Source organism: Mastigoproctus giganteus, chromosome 4 (genome assembly GCF_048544385.1).
Source record: "Mastigoproctus giganteus isolate SK-2022 chromosome 4, ASM4854438v1, whole genome shotgun sequence".
In the NCBI taxonomy this organism is placed as follows: Eukaryota; Metazoa; Arthropoda; class Arachnida; order Uropygi; family Thelyphonidae; genus Mastigoproctus; species Mastigoproctus giganteus.
This window is the reverse complement of record NC_143578.1, coordinates 106,965,387-106,990,674: the sequence shown is the minus strand read 5'-3', so window position 1 is coordinate 106,990,674 and position 25,288 is coordinate 106,965,387. Positions and strand designations below refer to the sequence as shown.

The 25,288-nt window shown below is 36.5% G+C and overlaps 1 protein-coding gene across 4 annotated transcripts in view; it reads right to left on the bottom strand.

Annotated features, from left to right (window-relative positions):
* Positions 1-25,288, bottom strand: part of LOC150086975 (serine/threonine-protein kinase ULK3-like) — a 322,244-nt gene that overhangs the window by 187,060 nt on the left and 109,896 nt on the right. For 3 of the 4 annotated variants that reach the window (XM_090371719.1, XM_090371718.1, XM_090371717.1), the window contains 2 exons: positions 24,298-24,441; positions 2,967-3,049 (listed from right to left, as the gene is read on the bottom strand). In XM_090371719.1, the coding sequence (XP_090227845.1) occupies positions 2,967-3,049; positions 24,298-24,441 (227 nt within the window). The remainder of the gene's footprint in view (positions 1-2,966; positions 3,050-24,297; positions 24,442-25,288) is intronic. The other variant, XM_090371720.1, reaches the window with a different exon arrangement.

Genomic DNA, 25,288 nt, shown 5'->3' with positions numbered 1-25,288 from the left:
AAGCAACAACAAGCAAAGTAATACTCTTGATCTGAATATCAGCAGTGATAATTCATACATTAAGAATCTGTAGATAAAAGAAACAATAGGCGGGTGACCACAGTATACTGATGAGGGATTTCCTTAAGGATGTAGCTACCATCATGGGTAAAGAGAAGAGGCTTTGCTTTAGTAAAGGTGACTATAGTGGTCTCAGACAGTTTTTAAATTCTACAGAGTTGAATCAACCAATGATGTTACCATCAGCAAATTCTAAATGGGAAGCATTCAAGGAAATAATCAAAAAAGCTACTAGGCTTTTCATACCAACTAAGAAATACTGTTAAAGGCTTAGACCTAAATGGATGTCACATGAACTAATGAGACTTTTTGCTATTATTATTATTGTTATTTTTTTTTTTTTTGGTTTTTAGGAGCATTAGCAACTAAGGCCATATTGCTCCGGGATATGCGGTGGTCATTCCCTGACCTTTCCACATCCTCTGTATTTGGTGGTGACGGGCTTGAATCCGGGTCTAATCAAGAAGTGTGTGCTACGCACTGCTGCTCCTTCCAACCTGGCTACGGAGGAGCCTTAGAGACTTCTTGCAGAGAAGAAAAAAAAATACATGGGATGCATATAAATTACACTGGTCAACAAGGTTTTGCTAACATGGGCGAAAGTAAGCATTTTTTGTTAATTTTTATGTGCTGATTATGAATATGACAGTAAAAAGTTTCTATCACTTCACATTTTTTAGAAAAATACAAAAACAGCTTTAAAAAAATATAAAATAGCTTCAAAATCAACAAAATCATCCAACATCGCACTCTGCATCTTTCCGGTCGAATTTATTGTAACAAAAGACAACATATCTGTGTTGTTTAATGGTATACTAATACCTCTTTTTAGTTTTGTGGCCCTGAGGAGTGGTCACTCTGAGTTTTAGCACTATAATCCTTAATATGCAGTAGCACATTTGGACCCTACTATATTTCCGGCAGCCAGGCACCTCTGTGAAAGCTGTCTTTAATCCTTAAATGTACATTTTTTTGGGGTTAGTTTCAATTTTTAAGATCTAGTGTTAAGTTTTGGTGTTTTAAAGTTCCATTTTGATCTTGTGAAAACTCGTGAAATGGAGCGAAAAGGGCATGCATACGTTAATTCACCAAACAGTTTTTGCTATGTTTTTGGACAATTTACAGTGAAGTCACAACATCAATCAATCACAGACAAAGTGAAACAAGCTTATTATTTTTATTTTAGTTGTCACGTGGGTGATCGCATATGTGCTGTATAACATGCTATGTAAATCTGACTGAATGGGAACAATTCTAAAATGCCTTTTGCTGTTCAAATGATCTGGCGAGAACCAACAAGTCACTTCAAAGATTCTTATTTCTGCCTTACTAAGACCAGTGCCACCAAAACTGAAACTGCTTATTCCTCCACCTAGTTGTGAAGAAATCACCATTCCGGAAGGAATCACTGCTGATAACCAGATCAAGAGTATTGCTTCTTGTTACCTCTCTAACATGCTGCTGTAGAAAAGAATCGTCCAATAAATCAACAAAATTCATGCTAGTGTGTGGATGACCAACCCACAAGTTCCAGTCAATATCTGGAAAGTTAAAATGGCCCATTATAAGACATTCTGATTTACTGGTCCAGTCTATTTCTCTGTACAGTTGTTCAGTGTGCTCATCAGTCATCGGTGTTTATGTCACACCAAACTGAATCAACATTCCACTGGGAACACAGGTCAACTGAGTGCACTGCCTTATATTTTATGTGCTTTTTAACTAAGAGCATAATCCTCCTCCTATACTATCTGTCCTTTCTGTATACATTGAAAGATTCAATGTACACAGAATGTATGCGCCCCACATTCAAATTCTGCATCCCTTATTTTTCTTTATTTCCATTTTCAGGCATAAGTCTGCCTCTGGTATTCACAGGTCTCACAATTGCTTTAATTCAATAACTTTGAAAACTGCTTCCATTTTGCTATATTTTTAACACTTTTAATTATATACAGTGTATGCTGTCTATTGTAATCACTTCAAGACTCAGCTAAATTGATAACAATAACTGATAAACAAAAATTTAGCTGTTCAGTACTGTTTACTGATACAGAATGGAAATGTATATATAAAATGGTGAAAGCAGACAGAAATAAAATATTAAAATCAAGCAATATAAAATACTTTAACTTGACTGCCCACTATTTCTTCAAGAAAGATGAAACTGTCATAACATTTCTGGAAATCCATACAAACCATTAAAAATAAATAAAGATATTCAAATTAAGAATTAGAAAAGGATTAATTCATTCATTCTCTCTCTCTCATTCTCATTCATTCATTCATTCTCTCTCTCTCTCTCTCTCTCTCTCTCTCTCTCTCTCTCTCTCTCTCTCTCTCTATTGCAAAACAGTCGGACTGGCAGGAGAAAGAAAGTACAGATACAGTACTTTCTTTCATGTAGTAGCAACACTGATAACAATATGAACTGTATGAAGCAACAGTAGTAACCGGACAAACAATGTGTCAGAATTCAAGAACAAATCAGGATGTTACAAATCACTACCACTGCACATGCGTAAACTGCAATAAGGCCAAAAAAAAAAAAAAAAAAAGTGATAACATAAACCAAAGTGCTGTTTACAATAAAGGATGTTTTTTCTATGTATTAGTAAATGTCTGATTGGAACTTGACAGAAGTGACAACAATAAGCAGCATGCTGTATATTTATCTCTTATAGAGCATGAATATATGGGATATTTTACTGCTACACTAATATTTATATTTTTTAAATACAGCTTTCTGTATTCTTGGATTTTACTATGTATATATTTACATGGTATATTTATGATATTCATTAATATTTAAATTAACACTAACAATACTTGCACAAATAACAACATAAAAATGTATTGTTCACACAGCTTCACCTGCATTATAAACAATAATTAAAAAGGATTACCTGTATTGGCTTGGTGCTTTTGATTTTTTCAGCTAACTCAGAAAATGTGCTGGACGAAAAGGGAGCCTGGCCAAAGAGACACTCTGTGATGGGGGGGAAAAAACATGAAGCAAATAAAGTCAAGAAGCAAAATAAAGTGTGTGTGTGTGTGTGTGTGTGTGTGTGTGTGTGTGTGTGTGTGTGTGTGTGTGTGTGTGTGTGTGTGTTGCTTACAAAACTTCCAAGATGATTTAGGACCTTATACTTCTTAAAGTGCAAAGAGTTGAAACTTTGGGTTTGAGTTTATGCCAACATGTGCAGAATGATTATTATTGGGACAAAAAAAAACAAAAAAAAAACACAAGCTCACATAAAAAATAACAAAAAGTCTGTCAGAAAATTTTCTTATCAGTACAAACTTTACAACTTCCTTCAATATGAATGTGAATAAAATCTACATAATACTGTGCACATAACTCAACAACAATGTTTCATACTTTCAGCAAATGATTCAGATGCTGAAAGAATTTTTCCTGGAATGTCTGTTACCTGTTTAATTCATATTTGCTGATCAGTATTTGATGGGTGAATATCAAAGCTTGAATAACTCGGTTGTTGCCCTTAAAAGAATTAAAAATGAGAGACCCACAAGCACTCAGCTGCCCAACTGAATGACAGAGCCCACACTCATGCATCAGACAGCATAATAGGATTTCCAAATGCAGAAGCTACTTCCCACAGGAAGTAGCTACTTGTCAGTGACTCGACTATCAAGAAAAGAGAAAATATACTGTTCAAAAAGGATAGGTGGAATAGGAATAGTCTGCCAAGGGCAAAAGTCAATAATGTGCAGACAGAGGTGTATTGCTAAAAAAAATAGTACCAGAATGCTCATTCTCCAGAAGACTAGATGATAATGCCACATCGACTGTACAGTAACTGAATCAGACTTCAGACTCATGGTTCATAGAACAACCAGTTCTAGCATTCAGCTCATGGCAAATCAAAATGCAGTGTTCGCACACATCACAGTACATCTCATTTGTTGGATCTCTTTATCTAATACATTATACTTTAGTAAGAAATGTTCAAGTTTCATTGCAAAATTTATATTTTTGTTTTTAAATAAATTTTTAAAGAAATCTATTAATTTTCAAGTCTATTAATTTTAAAACTAAAAATATACATTAATACTATTAATATATATATTTTAGTAGCAATGGGTAAAATAGATATTTCTCTCTCCCCTTTGATTATGCCATTGTTTCATAATATTAGGTGTATAGATTTAATGATTTTCTATTATGACATTTAGAAAAAAGTACCGGGAAACGTTGTTCCGGTGCATTCCAGCTCGAATACACCACTGATAATGTGGTATAGTTATCTTTTTTAAGTGCACAAAAGATGATATTGTTTTATGGTGGTATCAATGATATTAAAATATTAAGAATAGGCAATCTGAGGATTTTCTTAACAGATATAGAGCAATGTTGAGAAAAACCCACAGGTTAATAAACATTGTAGTCTTTCCACACATAATAGGAGGGACATGATGAGAGACTTATCAATCAATTCAGCCATGTAGAGATTATGCAAGGTTCAGAGGGTAGAAACTTTCTCAGCATTTCCTGTATTTGTTACCAGAACTGGCTGCTTTTACAAGGTTGGAATACCTAAATAGGAGTACAAGAAAATATTTGCTGATGCAATAGAAGCAGTGTTAGGTGAGTCGGAAAACTGCTACTTTGGGAGAGGATTGATAGGCTAATAGTTTAACTGCAAGCCACAAGCAGAAGCTAAAATTGATTCTTGCATTGCTTCTATTAGGACAAGCAGAAGCCAGGAAAACAAGGCATGAAGAGGCTTACAAGGTGAGATGAGGCTTTTTGTGGAACAAGCAGATATATGGGCTAGGTTATGGTTATTAAGAGTAAAAACAAGCATACATGTATTTGCTTGGACATTAATGCTAGGAGTATGGTAAATAAATTTGAAGAATTAGCTAAGTCACCAAATGAAGGCATTATAAGAATATCAGAAACATGTTGCCAATCAATCACTGGAAATGCAGAATTTGAATACAGGGAGTATTCAAATTCTGCATTCCCCTATGACTGATTGCCAATGTGTACAGAAAGGACAGTGACCTTTCTGTACACATTGTACTCAGTTGGCAAGAGCTGCCAGAATAATGTTCAATCAGTTTGGTCTGACATAAGCAATGGGAAAACAAAAATGAGAGTAGGTGTATGTTATAGGTCAAATGACAATGGTGAATATGAACACCCAAACAGAGCGGACCAGTAAATAAGAATGTCTTCTAATTTTAACACTAGAAGATAAATAGTAAACTACATTGGCTGACTAGATGTTAATGGTATAGTTATTGATCATTCTGTTCAGGTTGCTGAAAAATTAAATAAAAAATTTAATAAATGCAAGGTACTTGGTTTTATGTGAAACACCCTTGCAAATATTTGCATTGTTCCAGTCATATGACAAATATTTGTATTGTTGCAATCATGCTTCCTGCAGTAGTAACTGCAGGAAGTATGATTGTGATGTCATACTATTCAACAAATGGCTACAATCAAATGGGTAATTAGGCTATTGGCTTGGGATTTCACTAATCTCTTCCTAAAGATACCGGTCACGAAAAATGTATCATGCACTCTAATCACAGCACTAGTGAATGCTCGGCACAGACTAGTGATTGGAGCGTGGAAAATATCTCTAGCAGAATCCGTGAATGATGTCACTTCGATGGCTCATTTTTTGTGACCGACCAGATTTACTCAGTTGAGGCCCCCAAGGATGTTTCACATTAAAATAGTAGTTTTATGACTAGTCCATGTTCGTAATTGAAGTTTTCAGGAATGGGAATACCAGAAGCATATCAAATTCTAACTGAGAGCTAAATGACTTTGTTACAACTAAGAAGAATATGGAAGAGCAATTGCTATTGTAAATAAGGTCTCTGCGGCTAACTAAATCTGATTATATTAAAAAAAGCAGCAATAAGCAAAAAATAAGCAAATCTTTTGCCATAATTATGAGAACATCATTTGATTCAGAGGTCTATACATATTGAAGATGTGCAAATGTCTCTCCAATTCACAAATAAGAATCAAAGGGAGAAGTGAGTAATTACAGACCTGCAAGTTTGACTTTGTTCAAGGAAAAATAATGAAGTCAGTGAAGAAGTAATACAAAATCACCTTGAAATGAATGCAGTTATATGACAATCACACCACATAACTGCTAAGCAGAGATCTTGTCTAATTAATTTTATTAACTATTATGATTAATTTATTGTAATTAATCACTTGGTCAGGCAAGATATCTCCCTTTAAAAAATGGAAATCTAAATGGAACTGGAACTTAAATAATTTTAACATAATACTGTACAGTCGGTCCTCGTATAACACGTGTTTACATTACATGAATTTGATCATACACGATTTATAAATAGGGGAACGATATCTTATATAACACGAACCGTATTCGCTTATGCACGATTCGCCTTTGTGTTTACAAGAAATGGCAGTCGAACACGGAATCACCTCAACCGAACGCAACACGATAGGAATGAAGAGAAGATTCTGAAAATGTATTTATGTGTTTTATATCAGTGAAGGGGAAACACATTTCACCATAATAACGTAAAAACCAACACAATTCCAGTTATCGATATAATCGCAAATGCAATTAGATGGAGTTTACTACTAGTTTATAACAGATTCCACTAGCAGAAACGAAAGTGGAAATTGTTTTTATTGTTTTATGGTAGTAACCCCCAGAAATGTGCTTTAGTTAAATGTGGGGTGTTAATAGTGTATCTCGGCCTTTACGGTGTTGTTTATCCAGTTGCTATATGCCCGCAGCTTTGTTTATGTTTAAGCGTGCCTCCTCGTTTTGTAATTGCGCTTTATTCCCTAAAAATTAGTAAAATACTTAAACGGTGTGAAAAGGAAGCATCCTGGCGAACACACTGCAGATTCAGAGAGAGAGAGAGAGAGAGAAAGCAATATCGATAAACAGAGGCGGACTGGGTCAAAAATTCTTACACGGGAAAATTTATAGTGGCCTCATACTAATGTTTATGGCCAAAATCACACCGGCCTCCGCCCCACCGGGATTTCCCGGGTGAGGCTTATGGCCAAAATCACACCGGCCTCCGGCCCACCAGGATTTCCCGGGTAAGGCTTATGGCCAGTCCGCCTCTGTCGATAGAGAAAAAAATATGAAATTGTGAAACGCTTTGAGCGAAATGAAAGACCATGTGATATTGCACGTGCTACAGACCTAAATGAGGCAACGCCGAGAATTACAAAGAATGCGGAGAAAATAAAAACAACTTTCATAGCGGGAACAACTCAAAGTGTAATTAAAATCCATTAGATTAAGACACAAGAATTGGAAGAGATGGAACGGCTGTCATCTGTTTGGATAGAAAATCGAACAAAAAACAAGTTTGCTTACGATAGAAGCAAAAGCGTTAGCAATATTTTATTACGTAATAGTCGTAATTAAATACGTAAGCATTTTATTTTTACTTAAGTATTATAATTTATACTTACATATTATAAAATACGTAAGTATTTTATTACAACTATTTTATTTAATATAATAAATTTTTTACGAATAAAATACGTATTTTATTCGTAAAAAATACTTTTTAGTATTAAAAAATACTAAAAATACTTTATTATAATATAATAAATAATAAAAAATATTTATTATATTATATTTTTTATTACGTATTTTAATCGTTATAAAATACATAAGAATTTTATAACGATTAAAATTACCCGATTATTTATTGTGTTTGGTAATGTTTTGGTTCCAAATGTGTGTTCAATCTTGGGTGGTCGGCACCTAACCCCACTTTTCCCATAGGGCCTGTTGTTTATATTGCACGATTTTGCATTGCACGAGGGTTTCTAGGAACATAACTATCGTGCTATACGAGGACAGACTGTACTTAGATTTCAGTAAAGCTTTTGAGATTGTTTCACATTAAAGATTACTTGTACAAATTGCCACAGCTGATCTTTAGGGTACATTTACTTCAATGGATAAAAGGATGGTTGAGTGGCAGGAGACAGAGTGATTCTTAATGGCCACTGATCTTCATGACTAATGTTATTAGCAGAGTCCCTCAGTTCAGAGCTTGGCACCTTACTGTTTTTAATATTTATTAATGATATTGACAAAGACATCAAACTTAATGTCACAGTTTGCTGAAGAAAAAAACTTGACTAGTAAATAACATGAATCAGTGCAACATTGCAACAATACCTGAAGAAACTAAGTGGATGGACTGAGAAATGGCAATTGAGGTGTAACACTGATAAATACAAGGCATTTGGGTAGTAGTAACCCTAAAACAACATACCAACTCTGCAAACCACTCAGGTAATAAAGAACAAAAATAACCTAGGGTAACTGTAAAAGCACAATCTCTGAGAAGTGCAGAAAAGCTACTAGGATGGCTCATGGAGTTCTGTTGATGATATACAGAAAATATGCCAGCAACAACAAGGAGATGATTATCCCATTTGTATGAGAGCTATTCAATAAAAGAATGATCATAATTTTTTTTTTCACAACATACCTTTATTAATCATCAATATTTAATATTTTGATGGGTTTTTTTTTTTCTCGAAGTAGTTCCCATTTGATGAAATGCACTTACTCCAACATTTCTGCCATTCTTCAAAAACATGGTGATGGAAGCCATTTTTTAACATGGGTTTGAGAATTGCCCCAACATCATTACAACTTCTGATTGGAAACGTTTTCCTTGCAGCTTCTTTCACTTTGGATATTAAAAAAAATTCGCAGTGCACAAGGTCAGGGCTGTAGGGCAGATAAGGAACACATTTAGCATTAATGCTGGCTAAGTACTTGATGACAGTTTTAATTGCGGTCTCCAGGGTTTCCCCTATATGCCATTCGATGACAGTATCAGCAATGTGAGATCTGACATTGTTGTGATACAGCGTCCACCAACCTGCATGCAGTTGTCGATATTTGCAACAAATGTGACCTGAAAAGTGTGCAGTATGGTTCCATAGTACGGTCCAATAACGGTCATATGATGTGGAACAACATGATGATACACAATTCTTTAAATCAAAAAAAGAGATGTCATAACTTTGGGTATTTTTCACTGTTGGCGATGATAGAGACTTCCAAACATAGATTTGTTGCTTATTCTCTGGGTCGAAATGACAAGGCCATGTCTCATCTGCCATTATCACCTTAAGCAGAACTTCACCATCTTCATAACTATCCTTTGCAACTCCTGACAAACCTACATGAAAGCTTGCTGTTGCTCAAGTGTGATTAGTCTTGGAACCCAGCATGCACAAACACATGTCATATGCAAATGTCATGGAGAATAATGTGCATGCTTCCTATTGATATTCTCAAATTCTATGCCAGTGTCCTTACTGTCATACAATGATTTTTTCTCATGATTAAAGAAGCAGTGTTTGTGGTTTCTATGGTAATAGCAGTATTTGGAGCTCCAGGAACTGCCAATTTTTGTTATTGAATCACATCCATCTTTAAAAATTCTAAACCACCTTTAAAAATTCTCAATAATGAAGCCAGTGAAGAAGTAATGCAAAATCACCTTGAAAAGAATGCAGTTATATGGCAATCACAGCACATAACTGCTAAGCGGAGATCTTGTATAGCGAGGTGTGCTATATAAAAACATAGATTCAACATAAGCCTCTTTTAACATTTCATACACTTCAGCTGATGTTTTCTTGAAATGAAAACAAAATCTGAAAGCAGCATACTGTTCCTCATATGTCACATCCATTTTTATGTAGGCGAAACAGGCATAAACTTGACCGATCGCCATGTGTGTGATCAACTGCACAGTTCCTATGTGATGCAGTTTGGTTTGGTCTTAAATTCTGCAGCTCAGCTTGAAATAGCAAGCAGTAAGGTTGGAAAAATTATGATCATTCTTTATTGAACAATCCTTGTATAACCCAACGGTCAGATGGCATCTTTACTACTGATCTTTACAGAAAGAATGTAAGATGGGGTGATCTGTAAAGATCACCCTGTTTTACATTCTTTTAATGCCAAACAACACATGGTTGAGAATGGACACAAGAGAAAGGCTCCACTGGAAAAGAGACCATCACCAAATTGTGATCTTAGGGGACTAGAGGACCGCTCACCTCGTGTGTGTACTTGGAAAGACTGTTTGTGAGAAGAAGACCAAGCATGTTGGCTGTGTGATTAGGATTGTCTGGTATTCTGGTAGGTAAATGAAAACTTTTTGTAGTCACTGGTAATTGCAAACGCCTCAGCATGGATCTTGACCAGCAAGATCCGTGTGACTAGAAAACAGAAGCCAACTGGAGTTGTGAACAATCACCAAGGGAAATTACCTCACTGTTAGGAAAGCTGGACTGGAGAAAATAGTTTTATAGAGAGGAAATCAAAGAGTTCCAAGTGATTAGTGAAGTTTTGAGAATGATAGAGGCAAAAAATGAATTTCACAGAATAGGATAGAGAAGTGGTTAGTGAAGCACTCATAAATGCAGAGATATGATGCCAAAGCAGCATCAATGGATCAACATGTGCATAATGCTCATTATGGTTCCATATTACACTAAAGCTATGAACAATTTGATAAAAATATATCAGGCAACGTACTGCATATTAACCCCAGAGTTCCAAGCTGGATATCATCATCATTCTTCTCTTTCTTATGATTCCCTTCTAAGTCTGACTCACACACACACACACACACTCTCTCTCTCTCTCTCTCTCTCTCTCTCTCTCTCTCTCTCTCTCAGGGTAATTCAGAAATTTTTTTTGGCTGGTGCAGGATAACCCTCAGGCTTCCTTGTACCATATGACTAATAATAATATGCAAAAAACCATATAAAGGATGATCCTGTAATGGTATGGAAACTGGTGCTAAATTTTCGCTGCAGTAGAGAAGCAGAAGAATAGATAGAAATATAAAGTATACTGCTAATGCCCATGCTGTTTCTGCTCAAATTGGAGGCATCTATCCATAGTATGGAAGGTTCTTCACAAAACAGTTAGAATGAGTCCATATAAAGCCCCTCAGGTTCAAGCTCTTTTACTATGGAATGCATCATGACTCACACTACAATTTCTTGCCAAACTGGAAAAGGATGAGGAATAATCCAACAACATCCTGTGACTAAATTGGGCAATGAGAACATATTAAATTCTGTTGTCTGGTCAGAATCGAGCAATATTCCACTTGTCAAATTCCTCTTTGTGGCAGAAATGTCTCAGCTCACTGCTTATTTACCCACAGCCCATAGTTTAGCATTAGTACTAATGGTGCAAATATTAAAAACATGTATCCAGAACAGTGCATTATCTACTCAGATTAAACCTGCTCAGCAACAGGAAAAGTTATCTCCACACAAGACTGTATGCCAACATATATTTTCCAGATGATATTTTCCTGCTAGCAATTTCACATTGATTATTGTGGTAGATGACTTTCATCAACCGGTGAAATACCACCACTTTGCTTATTGGAGGCTTGAAGTGGTGAAACCCATGTTTAGTCTCTAGAGCAAAGTTTCCGGCATCCCCCTCTCCCAATACTTCTCCTTCAACCCATGCATGGTACTAAGTACTATAGGTTTTGATACCTTTTGTGTTTGGGGTTTCATAAAAAAAAAAAACAAAAAAAACTGGCCTTCACATTTGACAGATTCAACAGCAGCAGATTTATGGTTATAGGGACATCTAAAATTCATATTTAATTAGAGGTAACAAACACCCAAGACAAGATGCTTTTATTGGTGATCAGTCATATGGCATATACTGTACACATTACCAGTTACATTGAAGAAATGTACAGTTTATACTGGTAATAAAGCTTTCTGGCATTCATTTTGCTGTCTTTTTTTGTGTCAATTTGTCTATTGGTCATAATAATAGTCATCTTACATCTGGTGACAGGGTTGACCTGGCCAACCATGTCACCAGATTCTGAGCATCTTCTCACGGTGATCCAGTTTTTTACATGATAATTATCAATGTTCCAGCTCATCTGTTAATGTATAAAAATCCAATTATTCATGTTCTATATGATTTAAACATTTTGTCAGTTTTGTTTTGCATGAAAACATTTTATGTTTCTTTTACTTTTTTTTTTTTCTTTCATACTTGTGTTCTAATATCATATTAGCATTATTTGAGGCATTTGATGCAAGAAAGCAAGCTTATACAGCATCAACCAAAAAAAAAAAAAAAAAAAAACTTTCCCATTTCACCTATCCGGTCACTCCAAGTGTTTGTCTAATTCACTTCAGCCTTAAATTTATTTAAGCTATCAACTTCCACAACAACAGATGGAAGTGTGTTCCCGCAATCAACTACCTGCTGGCTAAAAGCAACTTCCACACATCTCTTCTACAACTGTCTTTCCTCAATTTCAATCAATGCCCCCTCAGGTTCTTAATCTGAGCAAGCGGAAGCACCCCATCAGCACTGAGTTTGCTCAAACCATTCAAGGCCTTATATACCTCAATCAGATCACCTCGCAGGTACCTAGTCTCCAGATGCTGCAACTTGCAGAACTTAAGCCTTTCTTCGTAAGTGCACCCCTTTGTTCCTCTCACCAATCTTGTTGCCATTCTCTATACTCATTCTAGCAACTCTACATCCTTCCACATGACAGCATATATATGTTTGATAACATATATCAGAATATGTTACCTAACTGTAAATAAATTTGCTTGTTTTAATGGACTTTTGGTAAAAGGATCCCTTCATTCCCCTCACCAATCTTGTTGCCCTTCTCTGTACACGCTCAAGCAAATCTACATCCTTACTAAAATGAGGCTTCCAGACCTGTATGCAGCATTCAAAGTGTGGCCTGACCATTGCCTTATACAGAGGGACAATCACCTCCTTTTCCCTGCTAGCAAATGTATGATACATTATGGCCCAATTGGATCATCATAGTTGGGGGTCCTTAATGAAATTTTACTGTGATGTTCCATTTTTATCATACTTCCTTCTCAGCATTCATATTTTAATTCATTAATATTCATCCCAGACCTTGTTAAGAGTATTTGCTTATTATTTGCCACACAATCATAAAACTTACACAAAATTTACAATTTTGTTGTACATATATCAGTGCTGGTAATATTATACTATATATATAATCATTATCATATTTATTGTATATATTATATTATTACATTGTTCAAATCATCATCATTGCATATTCCTTCCACTCTCCTTCCATTTCTACTTCTATCTTCATTATTTATTTGCTTTTTCGCTCATTGCATAATATATAGAGGCATGATATTGTCTCTATATATTATGAAACGTGTTGTTGTGTATTACTTATACACAGCCACTTTTGTGCATGGTAATTTCTTTCTTTATTTTTACTATTAAACATATTATTTTTACATTTTTTTTATATATAGATATACCGGGAGGTTATAAAATAAGTTTCCCTATTCAGGAGACCCTAGTGTCAAAACGGTTAGAGTTAGCGATGTGAAAATCAGTGAGTATGGTATGGATTTGTAGAAGAAAAAAAATTAGTTCTAATTTTCTGCCAACAGGGGGGAAATGGCACTGCACATATGTAAAAGTTGTCATTTACTTCAAGACACACTGCTTATGCAAATGACATCCTGTTAGATAAAAGCAAAGGCCAATGCCACCATCAATAACCATTATGACTCTTACAAGAAAGGAACATGCTCTTTTACTAAAACTGTTCTACCAGAATACAGTAAACTCCTGCTATTCGCGGGGGTTACGTTCATGAGAAATGCCGTGAATACCGAAAACGCGAATACTGAGTAATGGCTCCCATAGTAATAAAGTGGTTCCGTTCCAAAGTATGAAATATATAAGAAAAACTAGTCTAAAATTTTGTCTATGTATGTATTATATGTATCTTCACAATATGACCATTAGAAATGCAAGCATATGGCATCGAAATGAAAATAAGAAACAATTTAATATTAAATGTAATATTTATTAGAAATTTCAAACAAATCTTTCAAACCAGCACCTTTGCTAGGGGGTCACACCTGGTGAGTATGGGCTTGGCAAACCCAGGGTCCTGAGCTGGATATCATCATTCTTCTTTCTTGGTGATTCCCTTCTTCTGACACTCTCTCTCTCTCTCAGGGTGGCATGGTTTTTTTTTTTTTTTGGCTGGTGCAGCATAAGCCTCAGGCTTCCTTGCACCTTATGGCTAATAATAATAATAAACTTATCCTGCCAGTGCTATCACATTTTTCACTAAAGTGTTGATAAAGGAGTTTTGTCTTTTCACGAATGATGAGTGAACTTAAGGGAATTTTATTTTGAGTTCGGTCTTCTATCCACAGATTTAAAGTTTTTTCCATTTTTTCTAATTTAACATCACGAGTTACAGAGAAAATTTTTGAAGCAATCAGTGCGTTTTCACAGACACTATGGCAGATTTTTTCTTCCGATTTTTTGATTGATCGTACCGTTGACTCATTGATTTTATAATGTTTTGCCACTGAGGATACACTTTCACCATTAGAAATTTTGTATAATAACTCAATTTTATTCGCTAATGTCATCACCTTCTTCGATATTTTCACATTTCCTTTGTTATTCATAGCCATATTTTTGTACGGGTTACAAAGAACTTGTCCACAAAAAAGTCACTTTCTTCCGTTAACACACTCGAAAAAGCCTGTTTTACACTGAAAACGGTAGATTTATCACTTTTGTAAGCATATCAATTTATAAATCGATAAATTTATTTAATTTATAAGCATATAAATTAAAAGCAAACGACGAAACCTTCCATGACAAGTGCATAACACATACTGAAAAAGGATTAGCGAGAAACATCCACGCTCGCGATTTTGTCACCACTATCCCCGCCACCCACTGAGCGCTGTTTTGACTAGGAAAGATAATTTTAGCCGCGCCCATGTTTTTTTATGGCGGAAAATGTTCACGGCACCTTAAAATTCACATTTTTTTAGGTTTCATTTTATATTAAATCAGCGACTGTGAATATGCGAAACCATGAATACAGATACCGCGAATAGTGGGGGTTTACTGTAATAGTAATGCTAATACAGCACTACGTGAATATTGGAAACTTAAAGGTTTCCATAAAGGACCTTTGACATCAGTGGGGTTTCGAAAACTAATAAAGAAATGTGAAGCAACCAGGGAATTCCAGGGGACGACAGGTAGGGGACGACCACGTATCGGAGCGGGAGTAGTGGATGAAGTGGCGGTTGCAATGGTCAGAATGTGAAATGCTACCAGTCAGTAGTGCCAGAGTTGTGTCAAGAGACTTGAACCTTCCTTAGTCTATTGTATGTAAAGTGCTTCGAATAATTTTACTGGATCCCGTATAAGATTCATGTAGTGCAAGAATTAAAGGCTTATGATCAGCAACAATGAATAGGTTTTGCTCTACGATTTCTGGTTCGTATAGAACTTGATGATTACCATTAGTAGAGGCATATGATGTAAGAAAGCAAGCTTATGCAGCATCAACCAAAAGAAAAAAAAAAAAAAAAAAACACTTCCATTTCACCCCTTCATTCGTTCGAAATACCTGTCCAGCTGAGCCTTAAATTTATTAAGGCTATCAACTTCCACAACAAGGGATGGAAGTCTGTTCCACCAACCAACTACCCACTGGCTAAAGGCAAATTTCCGCACATCTAATCCCATCAGCATTGAGCATGATCAAACCATTCAAAGTTTTATACACCTCTATCAGATCACCTCACCGGTGCCTAGTCTCCAGACACTGTAATTTGAAAAACTTAAGCCTTTCTTCGTAAGAGCAACCCTTTGTTCCATTCACTAATCTTGTTGCTCTTCTCTGTATTCATTCCAGCAGCTCTACATCCTTCTTGAAATGAGGCCTCCAGACCTGTATACAGTACTCAAGGTGTGACCTGGCCATTGCATTGGAACAATCACCTCCTTATCCCTGCTAGAAAAATTCCTGTATATCAATGACAAGACACCATGAGCTACTCTGCAACCCGCCTGCACTGCTCAGAGAACTTCATATCTGCCTGCACAATTACCCCCAGGTCCTTTTCATTCTCTACCTGAGGTTGCTCTTTCCCATATGTAGTACTTTACCTTTGTCAATGTTAAATTTAATTTGCCACCTCTCAGCCCATCTGCTCAACCTTTCCAGATCCTGTTGCAGCAGCATAGCATCAGTAGTGTCCGTAACAACCCTGCCAACCTTTGTATCATCCACAAATTTGGACATTAACTTTGATATACCATCATCAATATCATTTATAAATACAGAAAACAATAATGGACCCAACACTGAACCCTGAGGGACTCCATTAATAACATTAGTCCACGATGTCCAGTGTCCATTGATTACCACTCTCTGTCCTCTCCTCTCAACCATCCCTTTATCCATAGCAGCAATTTGCCTCCAATGCCACACTGCTCCAATTTGTGTAGCAGTCTTCCATGTGCAACAGTATCAAAAGCCTTTCTAAGATCCAAGTATATAATATCAAAGTTATTCCCTGCATCCAGTTCTTTTGTGACTGCATCATAGTATTCAATCAAATTGGTCAGGCAAGACTTTCACTTAACAAAACCATGCTGTGTCCGAGCTATAACTGAAACTTGTTTGTTGTTTGTTATTTGGCTTTCAGGAGCATTAGCAACTAAGGCCATATTGCTCCGGGATATGCGGTGGTCATTCCCTGACCTTTCCACATCCTCCTTATTTGGTGGTGACGGGTTCGAACCCCAGTCTAATCAAGAAGCGTGTGCTATGCACTGCTGCTCAATTCCCACCTGGCTACGGAGGCGCCTGTTATAACTGAAGTCTTGTCTAAATTAATGGAGGCACTGGTTAAAGAAGCACTGCAGGATCATCTATAACTGAAGTCTTGTCTAGATGATCCTGCAGTGCTTCTTTAACCAGTGCCTCCATTAATTTTCCTGGAACAGAAGTTAAACTCACAGGTCTATAATTACTTGTGTCAGCCTTTGATCCTCCTTTGTGAATTGGGGTCACATTTGCACTCTCCAGTATATGGGTAGCTCCCCGAGTCCAAGGAAGCTCTCATAATTATGGTTAAGGGTTTGCTTACTTCCTTTGCTGCCTCCTCTAATATAACTGGATATATCCCATCCACCCCAGGTGCCATTTTATATTTATCCTCAACAATTTCTCCTCCACTTTCCTCTCAGTTATTACAAAATCATCTAGCTCACTGCCAGAGTTTAACTCACCTCTGGCATTCCCCTCAATGAATAACTCCTCATGTGTGAATGCAGATGCAAAATACTCGTTTATTTTGTTAGCCACCCGAGCAGGATCTTCAACTGTTGAACCATCAATATCCAGTGGACCAATCTGATTCATCCCTTTTCTTCTAGAGTTTACATAGGTAAAGAACTCTTTGCTGTTTTTCTTTGCATCCTTTGCCAAAGATTTCTCATAATCTGCCTTGGCCTGTCTAATCTCCTTTGTGATTTGGTTACAGACCAGCTTATCTATCACAGGCTTCCATGTCACCCATTAATTTATATGTATCCAATGCATTTTTCTTCTCTGCCATATGTCTCGTTAGTTCATCTGACATCCATTTAGGCCTAAACTTTGAACAATATTTCTTAGTTGGTATGTAAAGCCTGGTAGCTTCCAAGTTCTTTGAATGCTTCCCATTTTGAATTTGCTGTTGGTAACATCATCAGTTGGTCCCACCATATAGAATTTAAATACTGTCTCGGACCACTGTAGTCACCTTTACGAAAGCAAAAACCCTTCCTTTTACCCCTGGTGGTAGTTACCTCGTTGAGTAAATCCCACTTCAGCACACTGTGATCATTGCCACGTAGTGGTTCATTTACCTGCAGATTCTTAATGCATGAAGAATCACTACTGATAAATCAAATCAAGAGTATTACTCCCTCTAGTTGCCTCCCGAACATGCTGATGTAGAAAACAATCATCCAATAAATCCACAAAAGCCTTGCTAGTGTGTGAGTGACCAACCCACAAATTCCAGTCAATATCTGGGAAATTAAAATCCCCCATTATAAGACTCTCTAATTTACTGGCCCACTCTATTTCCCTGTACAGTTTCTTATTACACTCATCAGAGTCATTAGGCCTATAGCACACTCCTACTCTCAATTTTGATCTCCCAGTGCTTATGCCACACCAAACTGACTCGACACTGCACTGTCCAGCGATGTCGACTGGCTTCACTTCCTTGGATTTCATATGTTTCTTAACTAATAGCATAACCCCTCCTCCCTTCCTATCCTTTCTGTAGATGTCGTACTCCCCAAATTCCAGTTCTGCCTTCATTATATCTGTGTGACACCACGTCTCTGATATCCCAACAATATCCGCCTTTGATGCTTTGAGCAATACCTCAAATTCATCAAATTTATTTACCAAACTCCTAGCATCGGTGTACACGCAAGTATACATGCACCTGTTCTTTTTCTTAGCTACCCTAACACAACCCATGTGTTTACTTGTACCGCAATGACTCCCAGGAGTCTCTGAAATATCCTGCATCTTGTTTTCCAGGCTTCTGCCGATTCCAATAGAAGCAGTGCAAGAATCACTTTCACCTCTGCCAGTGGATACTGTTAATCTATTAGTCCTTGTATCCCCCCCAAGCTAGCAGTTTTCCGACCAACCTAACACTGCCTCGATAGCATCAGCAAATATTCTTGCACCCTTTCTATTTAAGTGTATCCCATCCCTGTTGAAGCAGTCTCTCCTATGATATATGGGGCTCAAATGATCTTGTGGTCTGATGAGGTACATCTTCAATCTTCGTGGGCCTGTAAATACACAAAACTGCCGAATGTGGGGAACTTCTCCTCCATCTGCTGTGCATGAAAGACCACTAAAAAGTCCATACGTTATAGTATGGTGTGGATTCACAGAAGAGTTTATACTTTGACCATTTTTCTTTGAACAGTTTACACCTCATGGCCCCGTAAAGTGTACGGTAACTAGTGCACGGTAGTACTGCACTCTTCTAAGAGATCACATTATTCCCGCTCTGCAAGAAAGGCAATGTTTGGAGACAGTAGTGTTCATGCAAGATGGTTCCCCCTCCCCATATTGGTTGATAAGTGAAGGAACTGCTTCATTCAACATTCAGAAATGATCGCATCATTTCTAGAGACTTTCCACAATTCTGGCCAGCCCGATCACAAACCTCAATCCCTCTGATTTCTGGCTATGGGGATACCTAAAACACAGAGTTTACCGTGGCGGCATACATATGCTTGTCAATTTGAAAGCAAGCATTAAACAGCATGTAGCCAACATCCCCAATGAGATGCTATGCGAAACTATGTCGCACACTGTCCTCCATTTTCAGAATATCATCTCAAGTTAAGGAAAGTGCATAGAACAATATCTGTAGATTTCTACAAGTTCTGATATTAAAATCTAATCCTAAGTTAAGTATTCCAGCTCATGTTTACAGTGACAATTTCTCCCCTGGTGGCAGAAATTTTTTTCTTCTACAGATCGCTTCCCCATACCCTAAATGACATACCCACTGATTTTTACAGCACTATCTCTAACCGTTTTGACACTAGCGTCTCCTGAATAGGGAAACTTATTTTATAACCACCCAGTATATACTGAATTTTTATATTTTATGGGAAAGATTATAGTAAGAGAATTATATTAAGAGACATACCTAGATAGATCTATGGAAAATGCATATGCATTTTCCATAGATCACATTATTGATGTCTTGTATCTATTGCTGCTGCAATGACACTAGCCCACAAATTCAGTATATTAATGATTATCTGAAAATAATCCTACTCTAATTCAGTTATAAACAGTGGTGAGCTTTAGTGGGCTCGCAAGAGCCCATTGTTGAGATAACCTTTTTTTTTTTTTGAAAATTTCAAGCCCATTGTTGAGATTTATTTTAGAAATGAAATCCTGAATGCAATTATTGAGTATCCAGAGCCGAAACTACGGTGGGGCAAGCAGGGCCCCATTCCCAGCATTTTAATGGTGCAATCGATTGGTTATGTATTTAAAAAATTGCTTCATTTTTGATTTAATTACAGTCGGACCTCTGTTTAACAAAATTCTTTATAGCGAATTATTTTGATTCCCCTTGGTAATTACATTTAAAATAGTTTCTGTTGAATGAAGAAAATTTCCATGTAACGAACGGATTAGGAGAGACAACTGTGTATGCATTGTTCTCACCTCTGGCCTTGAGGCAATTTAGGTAATTAGAAAGCACGAATTGAGGGTGAAGGTGATTACCGTTTCACAATGTTAGTGGTGTCTGTAAAACCTATGCAGTCACATACGGAGAAGACGTGCTAGTCAATATGTTTTCCATAGCCAGTCAGAGGATTAAGAAGATTCTCGACACGGATTATAGCCTCTGGTCAACGTGTGTTGCGGTACTAGAACAAACAGGTGTATGTTTTTCGGAGAAGTGAGTGATCCATGCCTTCCAGTAAATTTCTCCTGTCTATGTTTACATGGTCACAGTAGCAGAATATCCGTGTGATTTAGACATTTTGCACTGTATTCAAAGAACTAGTAGTGGGGGGGGGGATTTGAGGCAACTGAGAAATTATATAAATTTACGAAGATCAAATGTTGGCAGATTTTGAAACTTCGTTGAGGCTTTCACTGTGTAGAAAATGTTCTAAAATATAATGGCATTCAGGCAATAATTAAAAAAAAAAAAAACTGTATTACCAATCTCCAAAAATCTAGCGCGAATTAAGGATGATTGCTAAAGAACTTTATGTGGAAACTACAAAGATCAGTCGTGTGTTTGGGCCACGATGAAGCTTGGGACGGCAATTGTGAGTTGGAGCAATTATCCCACTTTGTGCAAACATTTTGAATCAGAAGTTAAATATTCGGGATTATTAAATCAACTTTTAAATTTGGAATTTCTTAACCATTTAGCACGAATGATCGACATCCTGCAGGAGCTCTCTTACCTTTCAGAAGCTTTACGGATTCACTATGGTAACAGCAGATAAATTAATTATTCGAACTATCGCTAATTTCAAAAAATTCTGAAGGAAATTATGAAGCTAAAATTGAGAGCATGTTGAAGTGAAAAGAATTTGAAGGAATCAAAATCGAAAGTAAAAAAATTACCTCATGCAAGTTATTAAATGCATTGTTTTATCCTTAAAGGATAAGTTATTAATGCAACAGAGTGAGTTTAAATTAAATTAAGAAAATAACGACACCATTGAAAGAAATTTTAAACATATGCTACCCAAGCATGCGCGGTAGATGGTTTATGCGAAACATCCTTCGCGTTCCTTTTAGGTATTTTGATTTGTATATATCAATTAGGAAATAAAAGAGCTTTTTTCGTGTAAATATTTTATTGATCATTCACAGATTTTCATAATTTCTGAAAGACAAGATACAATGGATTTATGATAACTAAAGTAAGAGATGTATACTTGTGAGTGCAACGTATCAAAATATCTCTGTTAAATAGCACCAATTGATGTACCGATCTTGTAGTTGAAGCGGCATACGCAAATTTCAGGGGAACCTAACAATGGAAGGTAACGAAAATGTGAGACAAAAAAAGAAATTGTTGGCAAATATTTGCATTGTTGAAATCATACTTACTGCGGTAGTAACTTCAGGAAGCACGATCGTGACATCATACTATTCAAAAAGTTAGAACTCCAGACACCATCGTATCCAGTTAACATCGTTAGGCGAGGCATGATGACCAGGTTTTTAAGTTTTTTTTTTTTTTTTTTTAGATAGACCTAGGAACATTTTACATATTCACTTATATGCATGGTTAAGGAGGTAATAAGCCGCATCTGTCCACCCCCATAAATCTGCCCCTGACTCGAGATATCATACCGGTCACGAAAAATGTGTTATGCGCTCTAATCACTGTGCTAGTAGTGCGAGCGTGGGAAGCGCCTCCAGTGGAAGCCGCACATGACGGCACTTCCGTGACCGATCAAATTTACTCGGTAGAAAGTCGGAAAAACTGCAAGCCCATTGTTAAAATATTCGCAGCTCACCACTGGTTATAAAGCCATATTAGGAAATAAAAGCATTTATGTACATAGTATTCAATTTTTACAAAGTTACAAATTTCTTTGGATTTTCAATGTTGGTGTACTTATAAATAGCAGAGAAGGCATAATTCAAATGGCAGAAGACTACTATAGAGAATTATACAAGGAGTGAGGGAATGATTTCAGCAGTGGGGAAGATGGATGGCAAATTATCAACACATACAACATACCCGATATTCTTCCTGATAAAGTAGAACAGGCGTTGAAGAAAATGAAGAATCAGAAAGCCCCGGGGAAAATGAAGTTACTGTAGAGTTGTTAAAATTTGGAGGAAGAGACATAACACAAAAACTGGCAAGGTTCTTCAAAAAATGCAATAGAAAAGGTGTGACGCCTAAGCAGTGGAATAATACAATCATAGTTTTGCTACATAAGAAAAGAGATAAATCAGAAATTAGAAATTATAGACCAATTGGCTTGTTATCCCATATCTACAAGTTGTTCACAAGGGTCATTACTAATCAAGGTTCACAAGGGTCATCAACTGAAAGAGCAAGCTGGCTTTAGGACATGGATCACCTTCACATAATATCACAGCTAATGGAGAAAGCAAATGAATATAAAACACCATTATGCCTGGCATTTGTGGATTATGAAAAGGCATTTGACTCCATACAGCATAAGGCAATGTTTCGGGCACTGGAAAGACAAGGCATAGATACCCCATATATTATGATTTTGAAGAAAATATATGAGAACGCTACCTCCTTTATTAGACTAGACAAAGACGGGTAGGAAATTTAAAATTGAAAAAGTCTTCTTCAGAGAGACAATATCTCTGAAGCTGTTTACTACTGCCCTTGAGGAAGCTTTCAGAAGATTAGACTGGTCGCAGAAAGGAGTCAATGTGAATGGAGAGTACCTAAACCATTTACAATTTTCAGATGACATTGTGGTCATAAGCCACGATCCCAAAGAATTAGAGGAAAATCGTAATCAGTTATGCACAGTTAGTAAGGATTTTGGACTAAAGATGAATATGGCTAAAACAAAAGTAATGATGACCAAGTATGCCACAGAAAGGGACATAATGATTGAAGGAGCAGTAGTTGAAAAGGTGGAGTCATATACTTATCTGGGACAAGTTATTAGCTGTAATAACGATAAATGGCTGGAAGTCAAGAGAAGAATAAATTTTGGATAGATAGCATTCAGGAAATATAGTCACATACTGAAGAGCAATATCCCAGTTTGTTTGAAACATAAAATAATGAACCAATGTTATACTCCCCACCATATGGAAGTGAAACTTGGGCACTCACAAAAGAATGGAAGAGAAGCTGAGAACTACACAGCTAACAATGGAAGAGAAGCTGAGAACTACACAGCTAAGAATGGAACGAATTATATTGGGAATCAGACTATTAGATAAGAAGAGAAACACATGGATTAGGCAGCAAACTCAAGTAAAGGACATTCTTATCAAAACTAAAGAACTAAAATGGTCTTGGGCAGGACACATAGCTCGAAGACATGATGACAGATGGACTAAGAAAATAACAGGATGGCACCCAAGAGGAGCTAGAAGAAAACCTGGAAGACAAAGGCAGAGATGGATAGATAAAATTCATGAGTTTGTGGGTAGTAAATGGATGGTCATTGCACAAAACAGAAGGAACTGGAAAGTTGCTGGAGAGGCCTTCATCCTGCAGTGGATTGAAAATGGCTGATGATGATGAACTTCAGATACAACTGTTATGTGCTTCATAATTCTGTTAAGAAGAAAAAGATGGCAGTCAACAAGAAATACCTCTACATCTGCATTCCACACAGAGTCATAGGTCATAACTTAATAATTGAACTGTGAACCAAAGATGTATTATCAAACAGTTAACTAAAGCAACCTTAATGGGTATTAACAGAAGTAATATTTAATAAAGGCAATCGTTAAATTACCCTCATTAAATCTCACTCAGATTAATAAATAATTATAATATAACAATAATAATTGATTAAAAATAATTATTAATAGAGGTAATAAGCAGCATTTTTTCAGTTTCACAATCTGACCTGGCCAGGTGAAAATGCTGGAAAGAATACGGGTAAAAATACTGGTGCATTTACATGATTATAAGCAGCATGTCTGTATATTTTATTTATCTTTCTTTTTATTTATTAATATGTGCAAGCAAAATAAAGCTTGTACATATAAGCATAATCATGTGTATGAGTCAGCAAAATTATTTGCAAAAATACCTACCATATAAAATTATACCAACAGACCACAGATCTGCTTTTGCATCATAATAGTGTTTAAGGAGTATTTCTGGTGCCATATACAGAGGAGAGCCACGAAGTGATGTTGCTTCATCTTCAGGAAAGAGATATTGTGCAAAACCAAAGTCTGCAAGAAAACCCACATTGACTTCTTTTGTTCAGTATGACAAAGATAAAAATTTTTAATCTTTTATTTCCTATGTGTTCAAATGAACACATGCATTTAACAAACAGATTTAATTCATTTCAGAGGAGTTACATTCAGTGGTTGGGCAAAAACCAAAACAATCACCTGAGTTTACACAGTAATTGTTTTGCATTTACATATAAGACAACTATGGTGGGGACAATGGGTCAGAGTGACAGTCAAGACAGGAATTTCTTAAGGCAACTAGAGGGAGCAATACTCTTGATGTATGCAATTAAATTGTTAATAAAAATGTTAAATAAAAATGGATTGCTATACCCTGAACAGTGAAATAACCATACTCTCGACAGCAAAATAACCATCACCCAAGACAACGTCTACACTTAACACTTTGATAAGAGAGACCATTTCAGCTTCCCAGCGATAAAGCTTATCCACTGGGAAAGCAATATAGCCAAACACATACATGGCAACACCATTAGAAATCAAACAAACAGGCTAATACACATCTGCGATAATCTAAAAGACACCACGGAAGCAATTAAAAAAACTCATAAAAACCCTCGTAAAGAATAATATATCCACCAAATACAGCAGGCACCACATTAAAGCGGCCATTTTTTTGAATCTCAACAAACACCACATTAAAGCCAACCCATATATACTAGTTGAAAACACACTGAAACAATTAAGAACTGCAACGGCACGTAACTCACTACTTGTTTGTTTAAAAATATCTGTGTCCAGTTTCGAATAAGATTAAACTTCCCAAATTAGATTCCCGGGTTTATTACGCTCAGAAGAGGCTCGTCGTCTGACCGCGCTG